The 22,106-nt window shown below is 40.3% G+C and overlaps 1 protein-coding gene across 4 annotated transcripts in view; it reads right to left on the minus strand.

The window, feature by feature from the left end:
• The window catches only part of IGFBP4 (insulin like growth factor binding protein 4), a 211,781-nt gene extending 208,583 nt beyond the window's left edge, over positions 1-3,198 (minus strand). For all 4 annotated transcript variants that reach the window (XM_051994552.1, XM_051994551.1, XM_051994550.1 and 1 more), the window contains exon 1: positions 2,579-3,198. In XM_051994552.1, coding sequence (XP_051850512.1) covers positions 2,579-2,927 — 349 coding nt within the window. In that variant the 5' untranslated portion in view covers positions 2,928-3,198. The remainder of the gene's footprint in view (positions 1-2,578) is intronic.
• Positions 3,199-22,106: the final 18,908 nt, after the last annotated feature.

Consider the following 22,106-nt stretch of genomic DNA (forward strand, 5'->3'; position numbering starts at 1 on the left):
AGGTACTCACGGGGCCATGGGCATGGGGACACAGCTGCCATCTTGTCCCCAAAAGAATTAATGAGCACCTGTGTGTACACATGCCTGAGCACGCACGCACATACACACTTACACGCAGACACACGCACACATACACACACACACACACACACACACACACTTACACACTTCCAGCCTCCAAGGTTGGTTTACATGGCATTTTCTGTGTCATTTGTATGCCGTTCTTTTAATGATCCAAAGGACTTGGAGGTAATCTTCCCCTCTATGGATGAAGATTGGTCATTCATTCTCTACTCCTTTCCTGGCTAGAGAGAAATAGGTAACCTATCCACTTTGTCCAGTGTAACAGCTTGTTTGTGTATTGTTTAGCTCCCCATGAGCTCCTTGAGAGTAGGGACTACATTTTTTTTTGCTTCTCTGTATCCTCAGTGCTTAGCACAGTGCCTAGTACATAGTAGGTGCTTAATAAATGCTTGTTGGCTTGACCTGAGAGGAGAAGCCTTGAAAGAGTCACACTGGTGTGTCCAAACCTTCTACTTTATAGTTCTCATCTCCAAGGTTCAGATCTGCTCAGAGATAAGACAGTACAGACACCCTCCTATCACCAAAGTCTGGCCATTGAAGCTGAAGTCAGAACTTATACCTTTAAAACAGACAAACACAAAGGGGAGAGGGACCCAGCCACATTCACAGAGCTGGAGGTGTTTCAGCTAGGGTTACCACCCTGTGTACCCTCAACCTAGCAGGGCTGCATCTTCTCCTTGTCTGGTCCCTGCCACTTCCAAAATCAATAAAGTGTGAGTAGGGAGTCACTCCCGTTCAAATTTACCTCTCCTGGTTCTTCCAGGTGCCAGGTCAGATGTTTGAAAGGCAGAACTGGTTCTCTCCTTACACACACACACACACACACACACACACACCACCTTTCCCTGTCTAGTGAGTTGATGGGACAGGCAGGACCTAGGTCAGGACCCCTAAGGGCTGTCTCCTTCCTGTTTTCCCCAGCAACCTGCATCCTGCTCTCACCAGCTGCAGAGTAGTGAGGAAGCAAAGAGGCTGGGGCTTTAGGGTCAGGAAGCTTAGGGGCCCAAAGCCCCAGCGTCTGCAACTAAGACTTAACAATGAAAGAGTATCAAGCACTTGGAAAAGGGAGAGAGAAAGAGAAACAGAAACAGAGATAGAGAGGAGGAAGAGAGAGAGAGAGAGAAAAGGAGGGAGAGACAGAGAGAGAGAGAAAGACAGAGATAGAGGAAGAGAGGAGGAGAAAGAGACAGAGAGAAAGGGGGGAGAGACAGAGAGACAGACAGACAGAGAGGGGAAGAGAGGAAGCAAAAGAGAGAGAGAAGGAAGGAAGGAGAGAGACAGAGAGAGACAGAGAAAGAGAGAGGGGGGGAAAGATCAGAGAGACAAATAGAGACAGGGAGAGAGAGAGAGAGAGAGAGAGAGAGAGAGAGAGAGAGAGAGAGAGAGAGAGAGAGAGAGAGAGAGAGAGAGAGAGTTGGGGGAAATTGTCCCCTCCTCAAACATACTTTTTCAGTTTTTCAGTTCTCTGATCCCAGTATGTAGTCACCAAAAGAGTTAATAGCCTCACATTAACTTTCCCCTGTCCAGATCTGGGAGCCAAAACTTCAGGTGGATTCAAAGAGAGGGTTTTCCTATCCAACCCCCTACAAATGGCAACTGCCAGGAAAGGGGAGAATAGCATTTTTGTGCCATGGAAGGAGAATGATTCCAGATTGGGCAAACAGCCAATCTCTTTTCCTAGTGCCCCTGAATGACCCCAGACACCCTTCTCTCCGAGTTCGGGGAGATGGATTGAGGGCTTTGGGGAAGGGAAATTCTTTTATCATTTCTCAAAGCCTCTTTAATCTAGTTTTCTCCAATTCCATGAATTTTACCTTATTGTCAAACATGGATCATAAGATCACTTATGTTTAACCAATCTACCTTTAACCAGATTCAAAGGAGAAAGGTCTTAGATCAGGAACTATCTTGGAACTCTTTACCTTTCTCCTACTGCTATTCGTCTCCCTCTTCTCCTCCCTCCCCCAAAATGCACACACATGTATGTGTGCCCACCCCGTCTTCCTGCCCATCTTTGTCCTTCCAGATTCTGCAGAGTTGTTCCCTTGGCGTACTCCAGCTTTCAAAGCAACAGGACAAAGAGCAGAGCGGCTCTGACTTATTACAAAGACCTGAAGCTGGGGAAGCTTGAGAGACCTGAGGCTGGTTAATCCCTTCCCTGCCAGCAGCGAGACCACTCCACCTAGCCTGCCCTGCAGAGGACACAAGAGCCCTGGGCTCTCTCAGGCTACCTGCCCCAGTTCTTCTGGTAGTTGTTCTGATTTGTGCCTGCCCCACACCGTGCCTGGACACCACCACCAAATATTCTTCACTCCCCCCGAGCGTGGGGGCGAGAGGATAGGATAACTAAGGGACTTCAAGCCGAAGAGAAGAGAAAAGGTTAATCGTCAGGCAATGGTTTGGAAAAAACCAAACCTAAGTAGGCCTGAAGTGGGGAGGAGGGTAGAGGGGCAAAGGGCAAGAAGGACAGGGCGGGGGGCTGAGGACTCCTTACCCGTGGTCTGCAGACTCTCCTGGATGGCCTCAATCTCTGCCAGCTCCATGCAGACCCCTTGTCCGTGCATCAGCGTGTGCAGGGGCTTCTCCACCCCCCGAGGTGGGTAGCAGCGCAGGCCTGAGCCGCAACGGGCAGTGTACACGCCACAGGGCATCCCCTTACTCAGGGCACAGGTGGCGCAGCAGCCACAGCCAGGCTCCCGGACCAGCTCTTCACAGCCCGTTGGAGGCTGGCAGCGTGCCAGCTTCTCCTCTGAGCAAGGTGGGCAGTGGATGGCCTCATCTCCCTGACACAGCCCTGGCACAGCGGCTAGCAACAGCCCAGCCACAAAGCAGAGGGGCAACATGGCTAGGGGAGGGGGGAGCAGGTGAGGAGCAGGGCCAGCAACAGTTAGGAGAGGTAGGGGGATCCAGCAACGGCAGAAGTCACAGAGAAGCTGGCTGGGGCAGGTGTCCTTCGGGGTTCAACCCTAGGTAGGAGAGTTCTGCTGACCAAGGAGACGGTCAAGGAACTTAGTAAGCTGGCCGAGCGGGAGAGTGCCTGGGAGCAGGGCCTGTGAGCAGCATTCTCAGCCCGATGCCGTCAACCAGGGGGACTCAGTGTAGCAATGCTTGGCCAGCCCAGCTCCCCCGGACTTTATACCGGCCCCTGGCCACACCCCCAGCTCCTTCGCAGAGGTGGGGGAGTCCAAATGAGAGAGAGAGAGAGAGAGAGAGAGAGAGAGAGAGAGAGAGAGAGAGAGAGAGAGCTCTATTTAGAGGAAGCCAGAGGGATGCCTGTCCAGCTTTTTCTGCAACATCTGAAAGTCCTTTTCTTGAAGAGGAAGGAAGCGGGACAGCTTGAAAGCAGCAAAAAAATTGTTCTGAATGGAACTTGGAGCCTGGAGTCAGGAGAGAAAGGGAGCGAGAGAGAGACAGAGACAGACAGAGACAGACAGAGACAGAGAAGAGACAGAAAGAGAGAAAAGAGACAGACAGAGAGGAGACAGACACAGAGAAGAGACAAAGAGAGACAGAGATAGAGAGAGAGGTTGAAGAGAAAAAGAAAATAAGGCAAAAAAAAGAATCCCAAAAAAACAAAATCCATTGAGGTCTTTTTCCATGGTCTTCTCTACCCCAATAACCAAGAATTTTTGTGAACCCTCCTCCCCCCACACAGAAGGAAATAAAACCAGGAGTCCTGTTGTCCAGGCTACTTAATTTCCTGATGGTTCACTCCACCAAGCCAGTGATTTTAGACATGTAGTACCTATAATTGCCATCCTTCACCTTTTAAAACCTTTCAGCACCATTTTATCACCACTAAAGAAGAAGGAAAGCAGGAAATAAACATTTATTAAGTTCCTACTATGTGTCGGATACTTTGTTAGCATTTGAACCTCTCAAGAGCCCCTGGGAGGTAGGTGCTATTATCCCAGCTTTTCAGTCGAGGAAATTGAGGTTACTTACCCAGCGCCACACAGCTGCTAAGTGTCTGAGGTCAAATATGAACTCAAGTTTTCCTAAATCCAAAGCCAACAGATTTATCCACAGAGTCACCTAACTGCCTCTAAGAAGGTAGAATATAAGAAAAGAGATTATCTGTAATAGTCTCTGCCCTCCCCCAAAGAGGATCCATGGAGACATTGCAGGATCTGAGGCCAGATAACTAGTTTCCTTCTCTATTGCCCCTCTTTCCCCTAGCCACTTTAATTCAACAGGCATTTATTAGACACTTACTATGTGCAAGACAGTGTCCTAGGCAATGGGAAATCAGAGACAAAACAAAATCATTCCCAGCTTCAGGAAGCTTATGTGCTACTGTAGTGATACAAGATATCCACAGAAAATGTAATTTAAAATAATTTGAGGGGATCACTAACAACTAGAGGGAGAAGAATCACTTGCCTGCATCCCTGCTTCCTTGAGCAGGAACTGAACTATAATCCAGAGAGATTAGATTATGATTTATTGGGAAGTAGGTTGCTCCTCTTTATGCCTTCTCTTCTCACACCCCAGGAAAGGAGGTCTGATAGTAAATAAAGCCAAAAAATTTGGGACCAGGATACCTCGGGGTTTTTCACCATTCCAGTGATGAAAGAGCACATCACTCACCTCAAAAAGGGTGAAAATTGAAAATGTAAATCCTTGGGCTTCCTCCTGCATTTATACAAAATTCTTCCCCTCATGCCTATCATTGACCCCAGGATCTTCTTCTGGTTTGGGGGACTTCTCAAGATGTTTCTTGCCAAGGCACTGGAAAGAAGTAAGTGAAAATGGGAGTGGGGAGTGCAGGGGAAGAGGAGGGGTGTAAATCCAACCAACCTAGAGTAGAAAATAGAACCTGTCCTACCAAAACTTTCTTGGGAAAGATATCATGTCACCAGCCATAAACTGCCTTGCTGGAAGTCACGGGACATGGATTTAAACCATCCAGCCCCCGTCCTAAATGGAAGGTGGGAGATAGGAAGAATTGTGGCCGCACAAAAGAGTTCTTTGGTCTTGGGCAAGGTAACTTTTCTCTCTGGGTTACAGTTTCCTCTCCCTATTAAATGAGGGGGTTGGCTCAAAAATTTCTGAGGTCCTTCCAGCTCTGACATTCTATGAATTTAAATCCTTGGACCAGTTGGCTGGAAGGAGGGGAGGGGAAGGCAAAGGAGGGAGGTTGAAAAGTTGAAAGCTGCTGACACCTAATGGCCACTGTTGAAATGACAGTTCAATGGATAAAAGGAGAGTTTGGTCCAGAGGAGATTGGACTTCTTATTCACGCAGCATTATATCTAACAGTGAGGATTTCCTGGACCAAAGTGCTGATCCCTTGCCTCTTTCCCTTCTCCACTATGAGGCTACAGAACTCATCAATTCAGACTGAATTCAGTTCTCAGAATTTGTCTTCTAATAAGAAGGGGCATTTGGTACCCTTTTTTGTATACCTTTTGGCTTATTAAAACCTTCAGCTGAATGCCTTGGAACAATTTACTTAAATTTTAAGTTTTGGCTTATGTCAAGATCTACCCCAAAGAGGAATGGTAAAAAAGGTATTCAATGTACAGTGTAAATCATGTATGAGATAGGTATTTATTTCTGAGAGAGAGAGATAGACAGAAAAAGAGAGAGAGAAGGAGGGAGAGAGGGACAGAGAGAGGGAGCAGGAGGCAGGGAGAGGGAAGGAGAGGGAGGGAGAGAAGAAGAAGAAGGAGAGAAAGAGAGAGAGAGAAAAAAGAGAGAGAGTAGAGAGAGAGAGAGAGAGAGAGAAGGGAGAGAGGGAGAGAGAGAGGGAGGGAAAGGAAGAGGGAGGAAGAGACAAAGGCAGAGAGAAAGAGGGAAGGAGGTGGGGAAGAGGGAGGGAAGGAGAGGGAGAGAGAGGGAGGGAGAGACGGAGAGGCAGAGAGATAGAGACAGAGAGACAAAGAAAAATGCTAAAATACAGAGCATTCACAACAGATACTGACAACTTAAAATAGGATTCAATTATCATCACTTATGAGCTATATTTTAGATAACTTTACATCTTAGGTACTTTTATATTTATTGTTACAATCTTTGGGTAGTCTGATACTTAAATCTCATCAGAACCTTAAGTAGTTTAGGAGATCATCCAATAAGCAAAGCTACATTTCACCTCATTTCTGAACAGTCCAAACAACCCCTAGTCATCCTCCTGCTGGTGATCAGATTCCCTGTTGGAGAAATTCCTCAGGTCCCCAGTGTATGTCACCAGTCCATTAGTCCACTATCCATGGACTAATGAATCTCTGGACCTCAGCTCACAAGGTCACCATCTTAGACAGACTCACCTTGAGGTTTCTGCTTGGTCACCCACTCAGAAAAGGACATACAAAGCAGAAAAGACAACCAGAGTCCAAGTATAAGTTCATGTGGTAGAGACTCCTACACTAGCAATCACAAAATAGTGTCACCTTGATGCTGAAAGTCTCAGTCTTCAGATGCATCTGGAAAGCTAAAGGACAATTGATAGGGAAGTTGTCACTCCTTTTAAAAGCACCCTTGAGGTATGGTGTGGTAGCCACATACCTGAAATCCTTGCTAATGAGGAAGTCTAAGACTGGCGGATCTCTCGGGCAAAGGAGTTCTGAGCTGCATTGGGCTAAAGCTACTATGTATCTGCTCTAAGTTAGTCATCATTGTGGTGAGCTTCTGGGATTGAGGGGTTAACAGACTGCCTAAGGGGAAGTGAACTGGCCCAAGTCAGAAATGGAACAGATCAGTCAGAGTGGAATTAGCCCTATGAGTAAGCCCTGTACTTCCAGCCTGAACAAGAGAGGGAAACCTAGTCATTTTTAAAGGATCACTGAATCATTTAGCTCCTCTGGCAAAGCAGCCAATGAGTGGATCACTTCATCATTTTAAAACTCCCTTATCTTTCAGCATTCAACCACCACATGACCTACAGCAGCTGGGAAGTTTGTTGTCTTCAGCAAATACCAAGTTCTTTACATTTCTGGAAATTTCTAGGGGAGCTCTCAGCCCATGAGATGACCCCTACATTGCCAATTCAACTTGTATTATAAATAGAACATCCATCTCCAGTTGGAAGGAAACTTGGAGGCCATCTATTTTATCCCTCCAGTTACAGATGAGGAAGTTGAGGGTCCAAGAAACTAAAAGACTTGCCCCAACACACTCAAGTAATAAGCATCAAGGCAGGATTTGAACCCATGTCTGTTGACTCAAGAATCAATACCTTTACCTCTGAACCTCCCATCTGAAGGATTGTAGATCATGGTAATTAAGGATTCCATCCTGAAAAAGTTTGCCTAAACAGACTAGATCATTGAATTTAGAATTAGAAAGAAGATTTTTATCCTGACTCAGTTTAATTCAATAAACTTTTTTTATTTTAATAGTATTTTATTTTTCCAAATATGTGCAAAGATAATGTGCAAAAGATAAAAATGTCCACCATTTACCTTTGCAAAACCTTGTGTTCCAAATTTTTCTTCTCTTCTCCCCACTCTCCAACACAGCAAGCAATCCGTTATACATTAACATATACAATTCTCCTAAACATGTTTCCATATTTGTCATGTTGTGTAAAAAATAAAATCTTATCAAAAGGGGAAAAAGCATGAGAAAAGAAAAAAAAACCAACAACAACAAAGGTGAAAATACTAAGCTTTGATCCATCATTCTCCATCTTTCTCTCTTGAGATATGGATGACACTTTCCATCACAAGTCCATTGGAATTGCCTTGAATCACCTCATTGAATTCAACAAATTTTTAAGGCACCTACTATATACAAGATAAACTTTAGAAACTGGAGATATTAAAACAAAAATGAAACATTTTCTGCCCTCTAGAAGTTTGCATTCTACTAAATAAGAGCATTACACAGAAGGGGAAAAAAACTACAAAGCTCAGGATGAAGTCTTAATATGCTAAAAAGTATACTGTGATCCTACGGGAATCAGCAAACTATGACCCTCAGGCCAAATCCACCCTTATGACTTATTTTTGCATAGCCCATATGCTCATGTCTAAACAGAGATCCCTTTGCCATGGTACCAGCAGGTGTTCATCTGCCTCTGCTGGAAGACCTTTAGTGAGGTGGAATTGCCCAAGCATTATGGAGAGCTTTCTACCTAGAGCCTGCTCCACTTGTTAGAGAAGCCAGGTGGTACAGTGGACAGAATACTAGACTTGGAGTCAGGAACACCTGATCAGGAAAGAGGGGTCAGCTAGGTAGCACCCTACTGCACAGAGCACTAGGCCTGGAGTCAGGAAGACAATGTCCTGAGTTCAAATCTGCCCTCAGCCACTTATTAGCTGTGTGACCCTTGGACAAGTTACTTATCCCTATTTGTCTCTGTTTCCTCATCTGTAAAAACAGGGGAAGAAAATGGGAGATTGCTCCAGTATTTTTGCCAAGAAAACACCAAATGGAATCATGAAGAATCAGACATGTCTAAAATGACTGCCAACAATCAATTATGAGAAAAATTTTTATTTATGGAGTTAAAAACCAACCTAACTCCCAACAATTTTTATCCATGGCTCTCTAGAACAAAGTTGAATATGGTGACCGCTTGAATATTTGAAAATAGCTATCATATCCTTCCTTAGACTTCTTTTCTCCAAGTTAAACATCCCAAGAACATTCTGCAGATCCTCATAATGCCATAATTTCCAGCCCCCTTCCTATCCTAGATGCTATCTTGTGTATGTTCTCCAGTTTAACAAAGTCTTTCTTCAAATATGATATTCAGAAATGAAAACGAAACACTAGAAAATAACTTACTTTTATATAACACTTTAAGGTTTATAATATATATTTATTTGTTCCCTTCATATCAAACCTGTCAGGTAAATAGTGCAAGTATCACTATCTTTGACTTATAAATGAGAAAAACTGAGATTTAAAGAAGAGAAATCATTTACCTATAATCACATGACTTAAATGTCAGAGTTGAGTTTTGAACCAACTCTAGGTCTTTTAACTGTTAGGTCCACCATTTTTTCCCCTCTAGTATACTGCTTCTCCAAATTCCATCTAACCCTGGAGGGATGGATGCTTCTTTAATATAATATAAATATACTGTATAATATTATATTATATTATATTATATGAACATATAATATGATATAAGTATAATTTAATAGAAGTGTAAATTTTGTTTTATTTTTGTTAGGTATATTATCTACCCATCCCATTCCATACAGATTAAGCTAATTTTTCCTTAAAAGGTATTGAGGGGGCAGCTAGGTGGTACAGTGGATAGAGCACCAACCCTGAAGTCAGGAGGACCTGAGTTCAAATCTGATCTCAGACACTTTATGCTTCCTAGCTGTGTGATCCTGGACAAGTCATTCAACCCCTCCCCAATCAGCAAAACAAAAAACAAACAAGCAAACAAACAAACAAAAGAAAAACAAATAAATTAATTAAATAAAAAAAGGTATTGAGACATTTCACAAGCTTTGGTTGATTAGGAGCTCAGATTATTGATGTCATTTCTTTATCATCTGAGAAAAGGGGTAAAGGAGGAAGAAGAAAAGGAAGAGAAGAGGCAGAGGAGGAGAATAAGATGATAGATGAAAAAGATAAGGAAAAGTAGAAAGAGGAAAAGAAGGAGGAGATGGAGAAGCAGTAAAGAAGGAGAAGGTGGTGGATGAGGGAGAGGAGGAAAAGAAGGAGAGAAAAAATAAAACAAGAAGGAGGAGGAGAGAAAAAGATGAGAGGGAAAAGTTGTTGGAAAAGAAAGATAAAGAGGAGGGGAAAAGGAGCAGGAAATGTAGAATAGGGAAGAGGGATATAACAAAGAGAAGGAGATGGAGGTGGAAAAGAAAGAGTAAAGTGAAGAGTTGGAGAAGAAAGGAGGAGGAGATGGAGAAGGAGGAGAGGAAAGAGAAAGACAAGGAGGAGGAGAAAAAAAGTAGGAGGAGGAAGAGGGGAGGAAAAGAGAGAAAAAGAGGAGGAGGAGGAGGAGGAGAGGAGGAGGAAGTAGAAAGGGAAAGCATTCCTTCTCTCTGAGATTTGGCTAGAGGATCATCATGGATAAAGGAACTTTGGCTGCCATAATTCAAGAGGTCCTCAATATTTCTCCTTATTGAATATCCTTTTTCTACTATAGCTAAATAAATCTCTTTTTGTTTAGTGTTGAATGACCTACAAGCGTCTCATTTTGTTCCAGCAACACACTTAAACTTCCCAGACCAGAACAATTTCCATTCAGATACCAGAACAAGAGCATAAGAAAAAGAAAAGCATTTAAAGTCAAAACAAAAAAAATGGCTTTCTCTAAGTCATGTTTCAAATTTTTCTTTGTATTATGAATGGGTGAATAACCCAGTGGGATTCAAAGTGTGATACCTTGTTAAATGATATTGTTTCATACCATCTCTGAAAATTAGATTCAATTTCCAGTTAGGGAAATCATTTGTAACACCTGCAAAAACATTCCAATTAACATGCTAGGTCGTCTGATCATTGATTTAGAACTATAAGAAACTTTAGTTATCTTTTAGTCCTTCAGTACAGTGTGATTGTTTTATAGATGAGGAAACTGGAATCCAGAAAGGTAACAGGCATCAAGATCAACAGGGAATAAGTGGCAGACTCCAAATTGTCACACTGTGCAAATCCAGCAACCTTTTCCTTATAGCACGATATCCCTGAAACAAGATTGCCTCAGATTTTAAGTATTCTGTAACTCCACATCCAACTCAAAAACTATCTCATGAGCCCCTACTGATGTGCTTCTTTTTACTAGTCAGTTAAAGGATACAATTAATTTAAAGCAAAAGCATTTAATGAAATAATTAAGAACAGTGGCCTTGAAATATTCCCCCCAATAAACCTGTATACACATTTTCCTACAAATACATGCACTATCAATGACCAGAATAAATAAACTTAGAGAACATAATACACATTGTGTAGTGAAGTAAAGGACACGTGTGTATGGAATCCACATTTGGAGCATACATGGAGGTAATATTAATTCTTGTGATGTCACCATGCTTTTCCCACTAGGTTTGTTTCAAACCATATAGCATTTAGTCCCTTTGGGAATTTGTCCCAGCCAGTCCCTCAATGTCTCCATTCACCCTTGCTTTATTATAGGTCTTTGCTATTCATGACTATCAATTGAGATTTCACTGAACCATGGAGTTTCTCTTACTTCTTCTAGATAATCTTGAGCAAGAATACTAGCCCTTCCTGACAAGAATATAGGTAGGCATAGCTATTTTCCTTTTACTTTAACATCTAAAGGATTTGCCTGCCATAGCTCTCCAATCAGGAAAAAGTCCTAACATATCCAGTCATCGAGTTAGGGGAAAAACTCTTCCCAGATTTATTTCCATGAGGAGACCTACACAGGAAAATGATGGTAAATGTTTAACAACCAGCTCTCCAACTTATACATTTATATGTGACATACTTTTAATATAAATTTTCAATTATTAACATTTTCTCTATAATTTTCTTAAATCTGGATAATTAATAAAATAATAAGTCAAACCCAGATTTATAGCGTTAATCTGTCTCTCAAAACATTATGAACTTACTTTTCTTTTCTTTACTTTTGCTTTTTTTTTTCAAAATGGTTACAATGGATATATGTTTTAAATGACTCCACATACATAGTTGATATCAGTTGCTTGTTTTCTCAGTAAGTAGGGGAAGAATGTTAAAATCAATAAATAATAAATTGTTCCACGAAGAAAAAACAAGACAATATGAGCTGGTTCCAGCATATCCCTGGGCCTGTTTGTTTCTCAGAGCTTTAAGTAGATTAGATTTTTCTCCCCAGAAAAGAAATTTCTTACTCCAGGTGGCAAGTCCCCAGCTAACTAGTGCTTTCAACTTCAACTTTTTAAACCTATGTTTATGATTGCCAAGGGTAGAGTTTCTCTCAGCAATCTCTGTGTAACTTAGAGTTAGAAAGTCCCTACTTAATTCCAATGGTCCAAGTGCTTTCCATCAGAATCTCTAAAGAGAGTCCATTCTCCATTCAGCTGCTTGCTACTCTTCCCTTCATATCCAAGGGCTTTTGATTTCTGGGATCTCTCCAGTTTCTCAGCTCCAAAATTTCCCATTGAGATAAATTAGAGAAGTAAAAAAGCATAAGGGAGAAAATCTTTTCTCTTTCATTTGTATAAATTCCTGGCAAACCTGTACAAGCTTTTTAAAGTCTATCCTTCTAATGGTCAAAGGATATGAACAGACAATTCACAGATGAAGAAATTGAAACTATTTCTAGCCATATGAAAAGATGCTCCAAGTTATTATTAATCAGAGAAATGCAAATTAAGACAACTCTGAGATACCACTACACACCTGTCAGATTGGCTAGAATGACGGGGAAAGATAATGCGGAATGTTGGAGGGGATGTGGGAAAACAGGGACACTGATACATTGTTGGTGGAGTTGTGAACACATTCAGCCATTCTGGAGAGCAATCTGGAATTAGGCCCAAAAAGTTATCAAACTGTGCATACCCTTTGACCCAGCAGTGCTACTACTGGGCTTATACCCCAAAGAGATACTAAAGAAGGGAAAGGGACCTGTATGTGCCAAAATGTTTGTGGCAGCCCTTTTTGTAGTGGCCAGAAACTGGAAACTGAGTGGATGCCCATCAATTGGAGAATGGCTGAATAAATTGTGGTGTATGAATGTTATGGAATATTATTATTCTGTAAGAAACAATCAGCAGGATGATTTCAGAAAGGCCTGGAGAGACTTACATGAACTGAAGCTGAGTGAAATGAGCAGGACCAGGAGATCATTATATACTTCAACAACGATACTGTATGATGCTCAATTCTGATGGACGTGGCCCTCTTCAACAATGAGATGAACCAAATCAGTTCCAATAGAGTAGTAATGAATTGAACCAGCTACACCCAGCAAAAGAACTCTGGGAGATGACTATGAACCACTACACAGAATTCCCAATCCCTCTATTTTTGTCCTCCTGCATTTTTAATTTCCTTCACAGGCTAATTGTACACTATCTCAAAGTCCAATTCTTTTTGTACAGCAAAATAACTGTTTGGACATGTATACATATATTGTATTTAACTTATACTCTAACATGTTTAACATGTATTGGTCAACCTGCCATCTGGGGGGAGGAGTGGCAGGAAGGAAGGGAAAAGTTGGAGAAAAAGGTTTTGCAATTGTCAATGCTGAAAATTTATTCATGCATATATCTTGTAAATAAAAAGCTATAATAAAAAAATAAAATAAAATAAAGTCTATCCTTCACATAGTGATGCTCACCTAGACTGAACATAACATATCGTGGGAAGTTTCCTCCCTCTGGTGACCTTTTTCTTGAGTATGTTTTTTTTTTCTAATTTAACTCAGACTCTAAAAAAAAATTAAATCAAATATCCTGCCCCCACCTCCTGTGGTGAGATTAGGGGGTGGGGAAGGAAGCTAAATCACTTTATCCATGACATAACTTGTTCTATTAGAGTTGTCTTCCTGGGGCTTAATCAAGATATGTGAGATTAGAAGCTCTCTGAAACAGTGAGTTGAGAGATAGTCCCCAAGAAATTAAAATAGGGCTGCTAGGGGAAGCACAGACCCAGAGCCCCTAGTCTGATAAGGGTGACATAATAATAGCCCATGTGGTTACATAGATTTTTTAGTTGGCTACAAGACAATTTATATATTGCTATTTCCATTCATAAAGTCGTCTTGAAATTCCACAAAATCTCCTAAGTTTAGTAGTGAAACTCTTTATAAAATCCACTATCTGCTTGGACACTTATAGGAAGCTCACTTCCTATAGAAACAAGTGGTCTATCTTTGGCTATGAGCACACTTATAAAGCAAATTAAAGAATACTTACAAAGCAACCTAGGAAGATGGGAGAACAAACTTTATAGACATTAGGTCCTAAATGATAAAAGGATAGAAAAAAATGAGATCAGAGTAGGGTTGCAGCTTGGGGCCCTAAATATCAATGCCATCTTCCTTCTTCCAAACTTTCCCAATGACCATACAAAAGTCATGAGTGAAGTATCTTCAGAGCTAATGATCAGATATCTCACAGATCCTGCTTATTGACCAGCACCTTCAAGGCTCTGTTCAGTACTTCTCTGACCTTTGGGAACCTGGAGAGGTCTGCAGCATCTGCCCACAAACTCAAACCTTCTGGTGTGGACATTGTTGTGGTGCCTTGTGATCCCTGCCCAAAAGTGTCCCACATGATGAAGGATGCCCTCCCAGATAGTGCAAGGGTCTGCACAAAGAAACTGGAGAGTAGATACTAAGAAAGCCAAGATCTTTTCTTAGCTTCAGCTGCTATACAACTATGGTCTTGCCTAATGATTCCAGTCCTAATATCAGTATGTGGGCAACCAGGTACAAAAAGAAACACACCAGAGTATCCCAGACCTTTGAGAGTCTTTCCTTCCATAATGATATCTTTGTGGTAATAAATTAGGTCATCTTTTGTCTCAATTCTTACCTAGTCCCAGCTTTTGGGATAAGAATTCACAATTTGACAAAAAACTGCTGGGAAAATTGGAAACTAGTATGGCAGAAACTAGGCACTGACCTCCATATAACATTATATACCAAGATAAGTTGAAATGAGTTCATGATCTAGACATAAAGAATGTTATTATAAACAAATTAGAACATAGGATAGCTTATCTCTCAGATCTATGGAAGAAGAAAGAATTTGTGGACCAAAGAAGAACTAGAAATCATTGTTGATCACAAAATAGATAATTTTTATTATATTAAGTTAAAAAGGTTTTGAACAATCAAAACTAATTTAGACAAGATTAGAATGGAAGCAATAAACTGGAAAAACACTTTTACATTCAAAGGTTCTGATAAAGACCTCATTTCTAAAATACATAGAGAGCTGACTCAAATTTACAAGAATTCAAGCCATTAAAAGATATGAATAGACAATTTTTCCCCCTGAGGCAATTGGAGTTAAGTGACTTGCCTAGAGTCACACTGCTAGAAAGTGTTAAGTGTCTGAGCCCAGATCTGAACTCAGGTCCTCCTGACTTCAGGGCTGGTGCTCTATCCACTGTGCCACTAGCTGCCCTAAACAGACAATTTTCAAATGAATAAATTGAAACTATTTGTAGTCATATGAAAAGGTGCTCCGAATCACTATTGATCAGAGAAATGCAAATTAAGATAGCTCTGAGATACCACTATACACCTCTCAGATTGGCTAAGATGACAGGAAAAGATAATGACAAATGTTGGAGGGAATGTGGGAAAATTGAGACACTGATACATTGTTGGTAGAATTGTGAACACATCCAGCCATTCTGGAGAGCAATTTGGAACTATGCTCAAAAAGTTATCAAACTGCGCACACTCTTTGATCCAACAGTGTTTCTACTGGGCTTATATCCCAAAGAGATCATAAAGGAGAGAAAGGGACCCACATGTGCAAAAATGTTTGTAGCAGCTCGTGTTTGTAGTGGCTAGAAGCTGGAAAATGAATGGATGCCCATCAATTGGAGAATGGCTGGGTAAATTGTGGTATATGAATGTTATGGAATATTTTTGTTCTGTAAGAAATGACCAGCAGGATGCATACAGAGGCGCCTGGGGAGCCTTACATGAACTGATGCTGAGTGAAATGAGCAGAACAGGAGATCATCATATGCTTCAGCAACAAGACTATATGATGCTCAATTCTGATGGACGTGGCCCTCTTAAACAATGAAATGATTCAAACCAGTTCCAATTGTTCAGTGATAAAGAGAGCCATATACACACACAGAGAGGACTGTGGGAGCTGAGTGTGGATCACAACATAACATTCTTGTTTGCTTGCATTTTGTTTTCTTTCTCAGTTTTTGTCCTTCTTGATCAAAATTTTCTTGGTGCAGCAAGATGACTGTTTAAATATGTATACATATATTGGATTTAACATATATTTTAACATATTTAATATGTATTGGATTACCTGTCATCTAGGGGAAGGGGTAAGAGGAAGGAGAGGATAATTTGGAACAGAAGGCTTTGCAAGGATTAATAATGAAAAATTACTCGTGTATATGTTTTGTAAATAAAAAACTTTAATTTAAAAAAATAAGTGATTAAAGAATCAATACAAAAAAAAAAAATCTTACCTAGCCTTTAGTTAGTGACTGGGCATTGTTTCAGACAAATGGAGACCTGGAAAAGACTTTAATTTAGAATGGCCAAAGTCATCCACTGTATTCCAGGCCATTACATTTGAGTGAAGTGGAGGAACTAACTTTCCCTATATGTCTACTATTTCCTAAATTGGTGCCTCAGGGTCTTGTGCTTCCCAAAATACTAGTTGGGAGAGACTCGTGAAGACATAAGCTCAGCCATATGGGGAAGTAAATTCTTCAATGTGTCCCTAATTTCCAGCTTGCCTTCCTAGAGACTTTGAAGTTAAAGGCTACCCTCTCCCTATAAGAGTAACCAGATACCTTGCTGTCCATCATCAGCTTAGCTCCTTTTCACTAAATACAATTACACAGAAGACTATCACAAATAGGGAATAGTGACTAAATCCATTTATTGTGCTTGGGAAAAACAGCAAACAGAAATCAGAAAAGCTACGCAGATTAAAATAACACCACATATATGAACGAATGAACTCTTAGTTGTGAGTGGAATGAATGCTCAGTTCAAACTAGAGTTCAGAGTCACTCAAAGAGAAATTCTCTTTCCAGAGTCTCAAGGAAGACAAGCTGGAAATCAGAGATACATTGAGGATCTGGCTTCCCCTATATGTCTACTATTTCTTTTTCCTTGTTTCTCTCCCAAAGTGTCTCTAGAACCAAACCCCGCTGACTAGATATATTTCCAATGAAGACAAAGGAGTTACAGCTATCTGAAGCAGTGCTGTATTCTTGCTGAGTATGCTTTCCATGATATGGCAAAGTAACCGTTACTGTGAGGTGGCCTACAAGCTTCTCATTTTGTTCTAGTCCTGAAACTGAACTACAAGACCAAGCTGAGTCACCTATACTACCAAGTAATAACAATAATAGTTGACATATTGTGAGAACTAAATTAGATAACATATAGAAAATGCTTTGCAATTTTAAAAGTGTTTTATAAATGCTATTATTAGCGATTCCAATTTTACAGATAAGAAAACTGAAACACAAATTGATTCAATTGTCTTGCTGAAGGTTTTTTGTTTTGTTGGGATTTTTGGCTGAATTTGGGCAGTTGAGTTTTTGGGTTGGAGTTTGGGTTTGGTAGTTTTTTGTGGGAGGGTTTTGTATCCCCTGTGCTTAGCACAGGACCTCACATATAAGTAAAAGCTTAATAAATGTTGACTGACCAATTGATTAGCAAGTGGCAGAAATGTGAGAATAAAGTCTGGGTTTATCCACAATCTAGTGGTATATACCACCACAACTAGATATATACATATATATGTAAATAGACATAAACATAACGTTGCTCCTCAGGCTCCTTAGACCAACCCCTTGTTTCCCATTCTCTCTGTAGGAGAAGGAAAAGGAAAGAAGACATTGCAAAGCCATCTCAGACACTGTACCCACCAGTAGAATCACTTCTCAGTGCCCCTGAGAAGGTAGCACGCTGGAGAGCAAGCAGGGCTTTCTTACAGGTGATAAGGAGGGTACAATACCTGCCTTTCAATACCAGTTCCCACTACAAATATGGCCAAGGGCCATCTTACCAGCAAACGTCATCAGTTGCTCTCCTTTTCCCCTAAATAAAAGAGCCAAGGTAATCAAAAGGACAGCCTTGACCCCTCAACAATTATCTGGAACCAAAACTATTGGCTACCTATTCAGACTGCTCCCTTTCCCAGTGCCCTAAAACTCTCGTTGTATTGTTTCCTTTATTTGTGGGCAAGCTCTCCCTCCCCACACAATTTCAAACCCAAGAATCTACTATAGTGTTCTCCAATATCCAATGAAGTAAAAGAAGAGCAAAAACTTATTCTGGCAGAGAAGTGGGGAGGTATATATTCAGAAATGTAAATGATACTTAAAGTAGCAGATATCAAAATGTAAAATTTAAAAAATACAAATGAGCATTTAGACTAGCTGATTTCTAAATTCCCTGCCAGCTCTAACATCCCAGAATAAGTTTTTGTTCTTCCTTCCATCCCAAAAGAAAAATACCAACTGGCTGTTTAAAATGTTACCAGCAGTATTTGCTGTTGACCATTATGAAAAATATTAGACTCTAATCTCCTTAAGGTCAGAGACAATCTTTTGCCTCCTTTTATAATCCTACATTTAACATGTCTGGTTCTTAAATGTTTATTAATTGCATGAAATCCATAATTGAGTAGAAGTGACTCATTTTCTTCCTTTTTACCTGACTGTGTTGCTCCAAGCTCCCATTCTCTTTCCTCTCTGGTCTGCCTGATCACACTAGCAGGGGACTGCCAATGTACCCTGAAAGGAAACAATCATGAAATGCATTGGAATGAGAGTATTGTAAAGGTTTACCAAGAGAAGAAATTTCAGAATCTTTCTAATTTTAGTTGATAGATTCTTACTCTGTATTCCTCAGTGGTGATCCTTCTGTGCCTCAAGATAATCAGGTTTTAAAAAACCTTTCTAAATGGAGCATTGGGACTAATCAGGGCCTAAGAAGCTTTGGGGTCAGAAACCCCAAACCATTACAACCTCTCCTTTCTCTTCCCTTGGCATTAATTATACATAGTACACAGAATTTATTGCCAGACTAGAATCACAGAATTTCAGCCTTAAGACACCTCAGAGGCCATCAAGATTAACTCATTTCTCTGTGAGGAAAAGGTATCTAATTGGGGTGAGATTGGAGAAGATTGAGGGAATGGGGTTGTCAAGCTGATGGAGTAGGAAGAAATGAAGTTTTTGTTGCTCTCCTCCCTAAATCCCATCCCCTTTACCCTTCCCTTCTCTCCTGGGACTTTTGGAAAACCTTCTAGAAGGAGGAGAGGAGGAGGGGTGACACAAAAGAGAAGGGAGGACATAGGAATGGGAGGTGGATACGAATGCAGGGAAATGAGAACAAGGCAGATGAGTGAAGATCAAGGAAGAGTTCACTGGCTATTTGCCAAGGTCCAGTCAGAGAAACCTCAGTTAGATCCAAAGCCTAAACCAACCAACAAGCTCCAGTGGTTACCCGCAGTTGGTTGTTAGATCCATAATTAGACTAAGGAAGCTAGGGAGATGCTTGAAGCACTCTCCGAGGGACCTATGCATTCAGTTCTCTTGCCAAGGCAGCCAGAAGGAGGCTATTAAGTAGAGAGAAGATGGAAAACCTCTGGAACTCCCTGAAGTCAATTTGTCCCAGGGCTTTGCGTCCCAAGGTCCCTACTAGTCCTTAGCCAAGTGACAGCCCTATAGTGTTGCCTGAGTAGCTGCAATAGATAGAGCCCAGAGGTAAAATGATGAGTGAGAGGTAGAGAGAAAAAACTGTGGCACCTCCATTTTTAATAAATCCAGGACACTCGGATTGTTAAGATTTAACAATTAAATAAAAATTACTGATTAGAGCAGGAGGGATCTTAGAGATTATCCGGTCTAACCCCCTCATTTTACAGATGATATAGAACTAAAGCTGAGAAAGGTTGAGGATCTTGCATTTGGTAGAAAGGTAGTGAGTAGTTGAAGAGAGATTCAAACTGGAGTTTTCTAAAGCCAAATTGAGTTCACTTTACCGAGCCAAGATGTTTCTTCACTTGACAAGAGGTCTTGTCTTTAGGTTTCTTTAAGTAATCAAGTTCCCATAGTGCATTTAAAATAGAGTTCAATTTGTAGGAATTAAATTTACATACAATTTTCCAGGAATCACCCCTACTAGTCTAACTTAGAAAAATTTATCTGAGATAGTTGGGAAAATCTTTGTCTTGAAAAAACTTATCTGGGAGAAGACAGGCCACAAAGTCAGGAAAATGAAGACTTCAAAAAAGCTACCTCCAAAGTAGCTAATGAATAGGGTACAAGCTGAATCCATAGGTGTATTGAAGTATCTGGGTGATGGTCTCAATGGGAGACAGTTCTTTTGTTCTTCCATCCTCCTCTCTGGCATTGTGGGACCTTTCCCTTTGTCCTCCAGCTCCAACTGATAGCCATGAACATCTATCTTCCAGGAAATAAGAGCAGAATACATAAGGTTGATTAGCAGTGCCCCAGGCAATCTAAAGAAGCAGAGCTCTAAGAGGCATTTCAAACTTTCTTTCCCTCTCTGAACCAGAAGCAGGAATCCCTGGTGAAAAGGAATGGTTACATGTGTCCATCATTAACCTCAAAGCAAACAGAATCTACTGCCAGACCAAAATCACAGAATTTCAGCCTTAGAAAGCACCTCGGAGGCCAACCAAATTAATTCAAGCCCTTAAAAAGAGTCCTCCCTGAACAATACGGAATTATGCCAAAGGGCAATAAAACTATGACTTTTTACCCAGCAATACCCAAGGAGATCAAAGAAAAGGGGAAAAGATCTATATGTACAAAAATACAATGCAGTTCTTTTTGGGTAGCATAGAATTGAGCATTGAAGGGACACCTATCAATTGGGGAATGACTAAAGAAATTATGATATATATTGTGATGGAATACTATTGTGCTATAAGAAATGATGAGCAGAATGGTTTTAGAAGAACATGGGAAGACATATGAACTGATAAAAAATCAAGTGAACTGAACTAGAACATTGTACAAAGTATCAATAATGTTTTAATTATCAACTATGAAAGACAACTACTCTAATAATTACAGTGATCCCAGACAATTCCAAAGGACGCATAAAAAATGCTATCCACTTCTAGAGAAAGAATTGATGAATTCTGAACACAGATTATTTTCTTTCTGTTTCTTGCTATTTTTTCCACCGATCCTTTTTATTAAAGCTTCTTATTTTCAAAACATACATGGATAAATTTTTCAGTATTGACCCTTGCAAAATCTTATGTTCCAAATTCCCCCCTTCCTCTAATCCCCTCCCCAGAAGCAAATAATCCAATATATGTTAAATAGGTTTAAAAAAAATGTTAAATCCAATATATGTATACAAATGTATGCAATTATCATTTTACACAAGAAAAATCCGATCAAAAAGGGGAAAAAAATGAGAAAGAAAACAAAATGCAAGCAAACAAGAACAAAAAGAATGAAAATACTATGTTGTGATCCACATTTAATTTCCACAATCCTCTACTTCTGAAGGCAGCCCATTCTCCACTTAGCTCCACTAGCTACTTAACTAGAAGAAAGTTTCTTCTAGCATTAAGCCTAAGTTTCCCCTTTGCCTCTGGTGTTCGTTATTCTTACCTAGTTATTTTATCTGGATCCAAGCAGAATAAGACTATTCTCTCGTCTACCTGTTTTCCTCTTAAATACTTTTAAAGAACTCTTCGGTCTCCCCAGTGTTCTTTTCTCCAGGGAAGCACAAATTTATTTAACTAGTCCTCCTATGGTCTAACCTTGAGAGCCTTCTCCATCTTGGTTTTCCTCATCTGAATGCTCTCCAATGCAGGTCAATTCAATCATTTATTAATGACCTCCTCTAGGAAAATGATTTTACTAGGTAGTAGGAATATAAAGCCAAGAAAATATCTTGTCTTCAAGAAGTTTGCCTTCTATTGGGGCATGGGGTGCAACATATGAATAGATAAATTATATATATATATATATATATATGTATATATATATGAATAGATAAATTATATATATATATATATATATATAAAACACATACATATATATGTATACACTATTAAGCAGCTAGGTGGCACTATAGTGCAAAGTTACAGACCTGGACTGAGGAAGACTCATCTCCTTGAGTTCAAATCTGGCCCTAGACACTTAATAGCTGAGTGATTCCAGACAAGATCCTGTTTGCCTCAGGTTCCTTGTTTGTAAAATGCGTTTACTATTTAAGGAAGTAGTAAACCAGTATCTTTGCCAAGAAAACCTCAGGTGGGATGGATCATGGAGAGTTAGATTCCTTTGAAAAAAATAACCTAACAACAAAAATATACCCATATACATTCTCATGCTTGTGAAAAAAGTACTAGGGCTCATAGGATTATGAATATAGAAAGAGAAAGAAAATATAATAGTTGTAATATACA

This window comes from Antechinus flavipes, chromosome 4, assembly GCF_016432865.1.
Source record: "Antechinus flavipes isolate AdamAnt ecotype Samford, QLD, Australia chromosome 4, AdamAnt_v2, whole genome shotgun sequence".
In the NCBI taxonomy this organism is placed as follows: domain Eukaryota; kingdom Metazoa; phylum Chordata; class Mammalia; order Dasyuromorphia; family Dasyuridae; genus Antechinus; species Antechinus flavipes.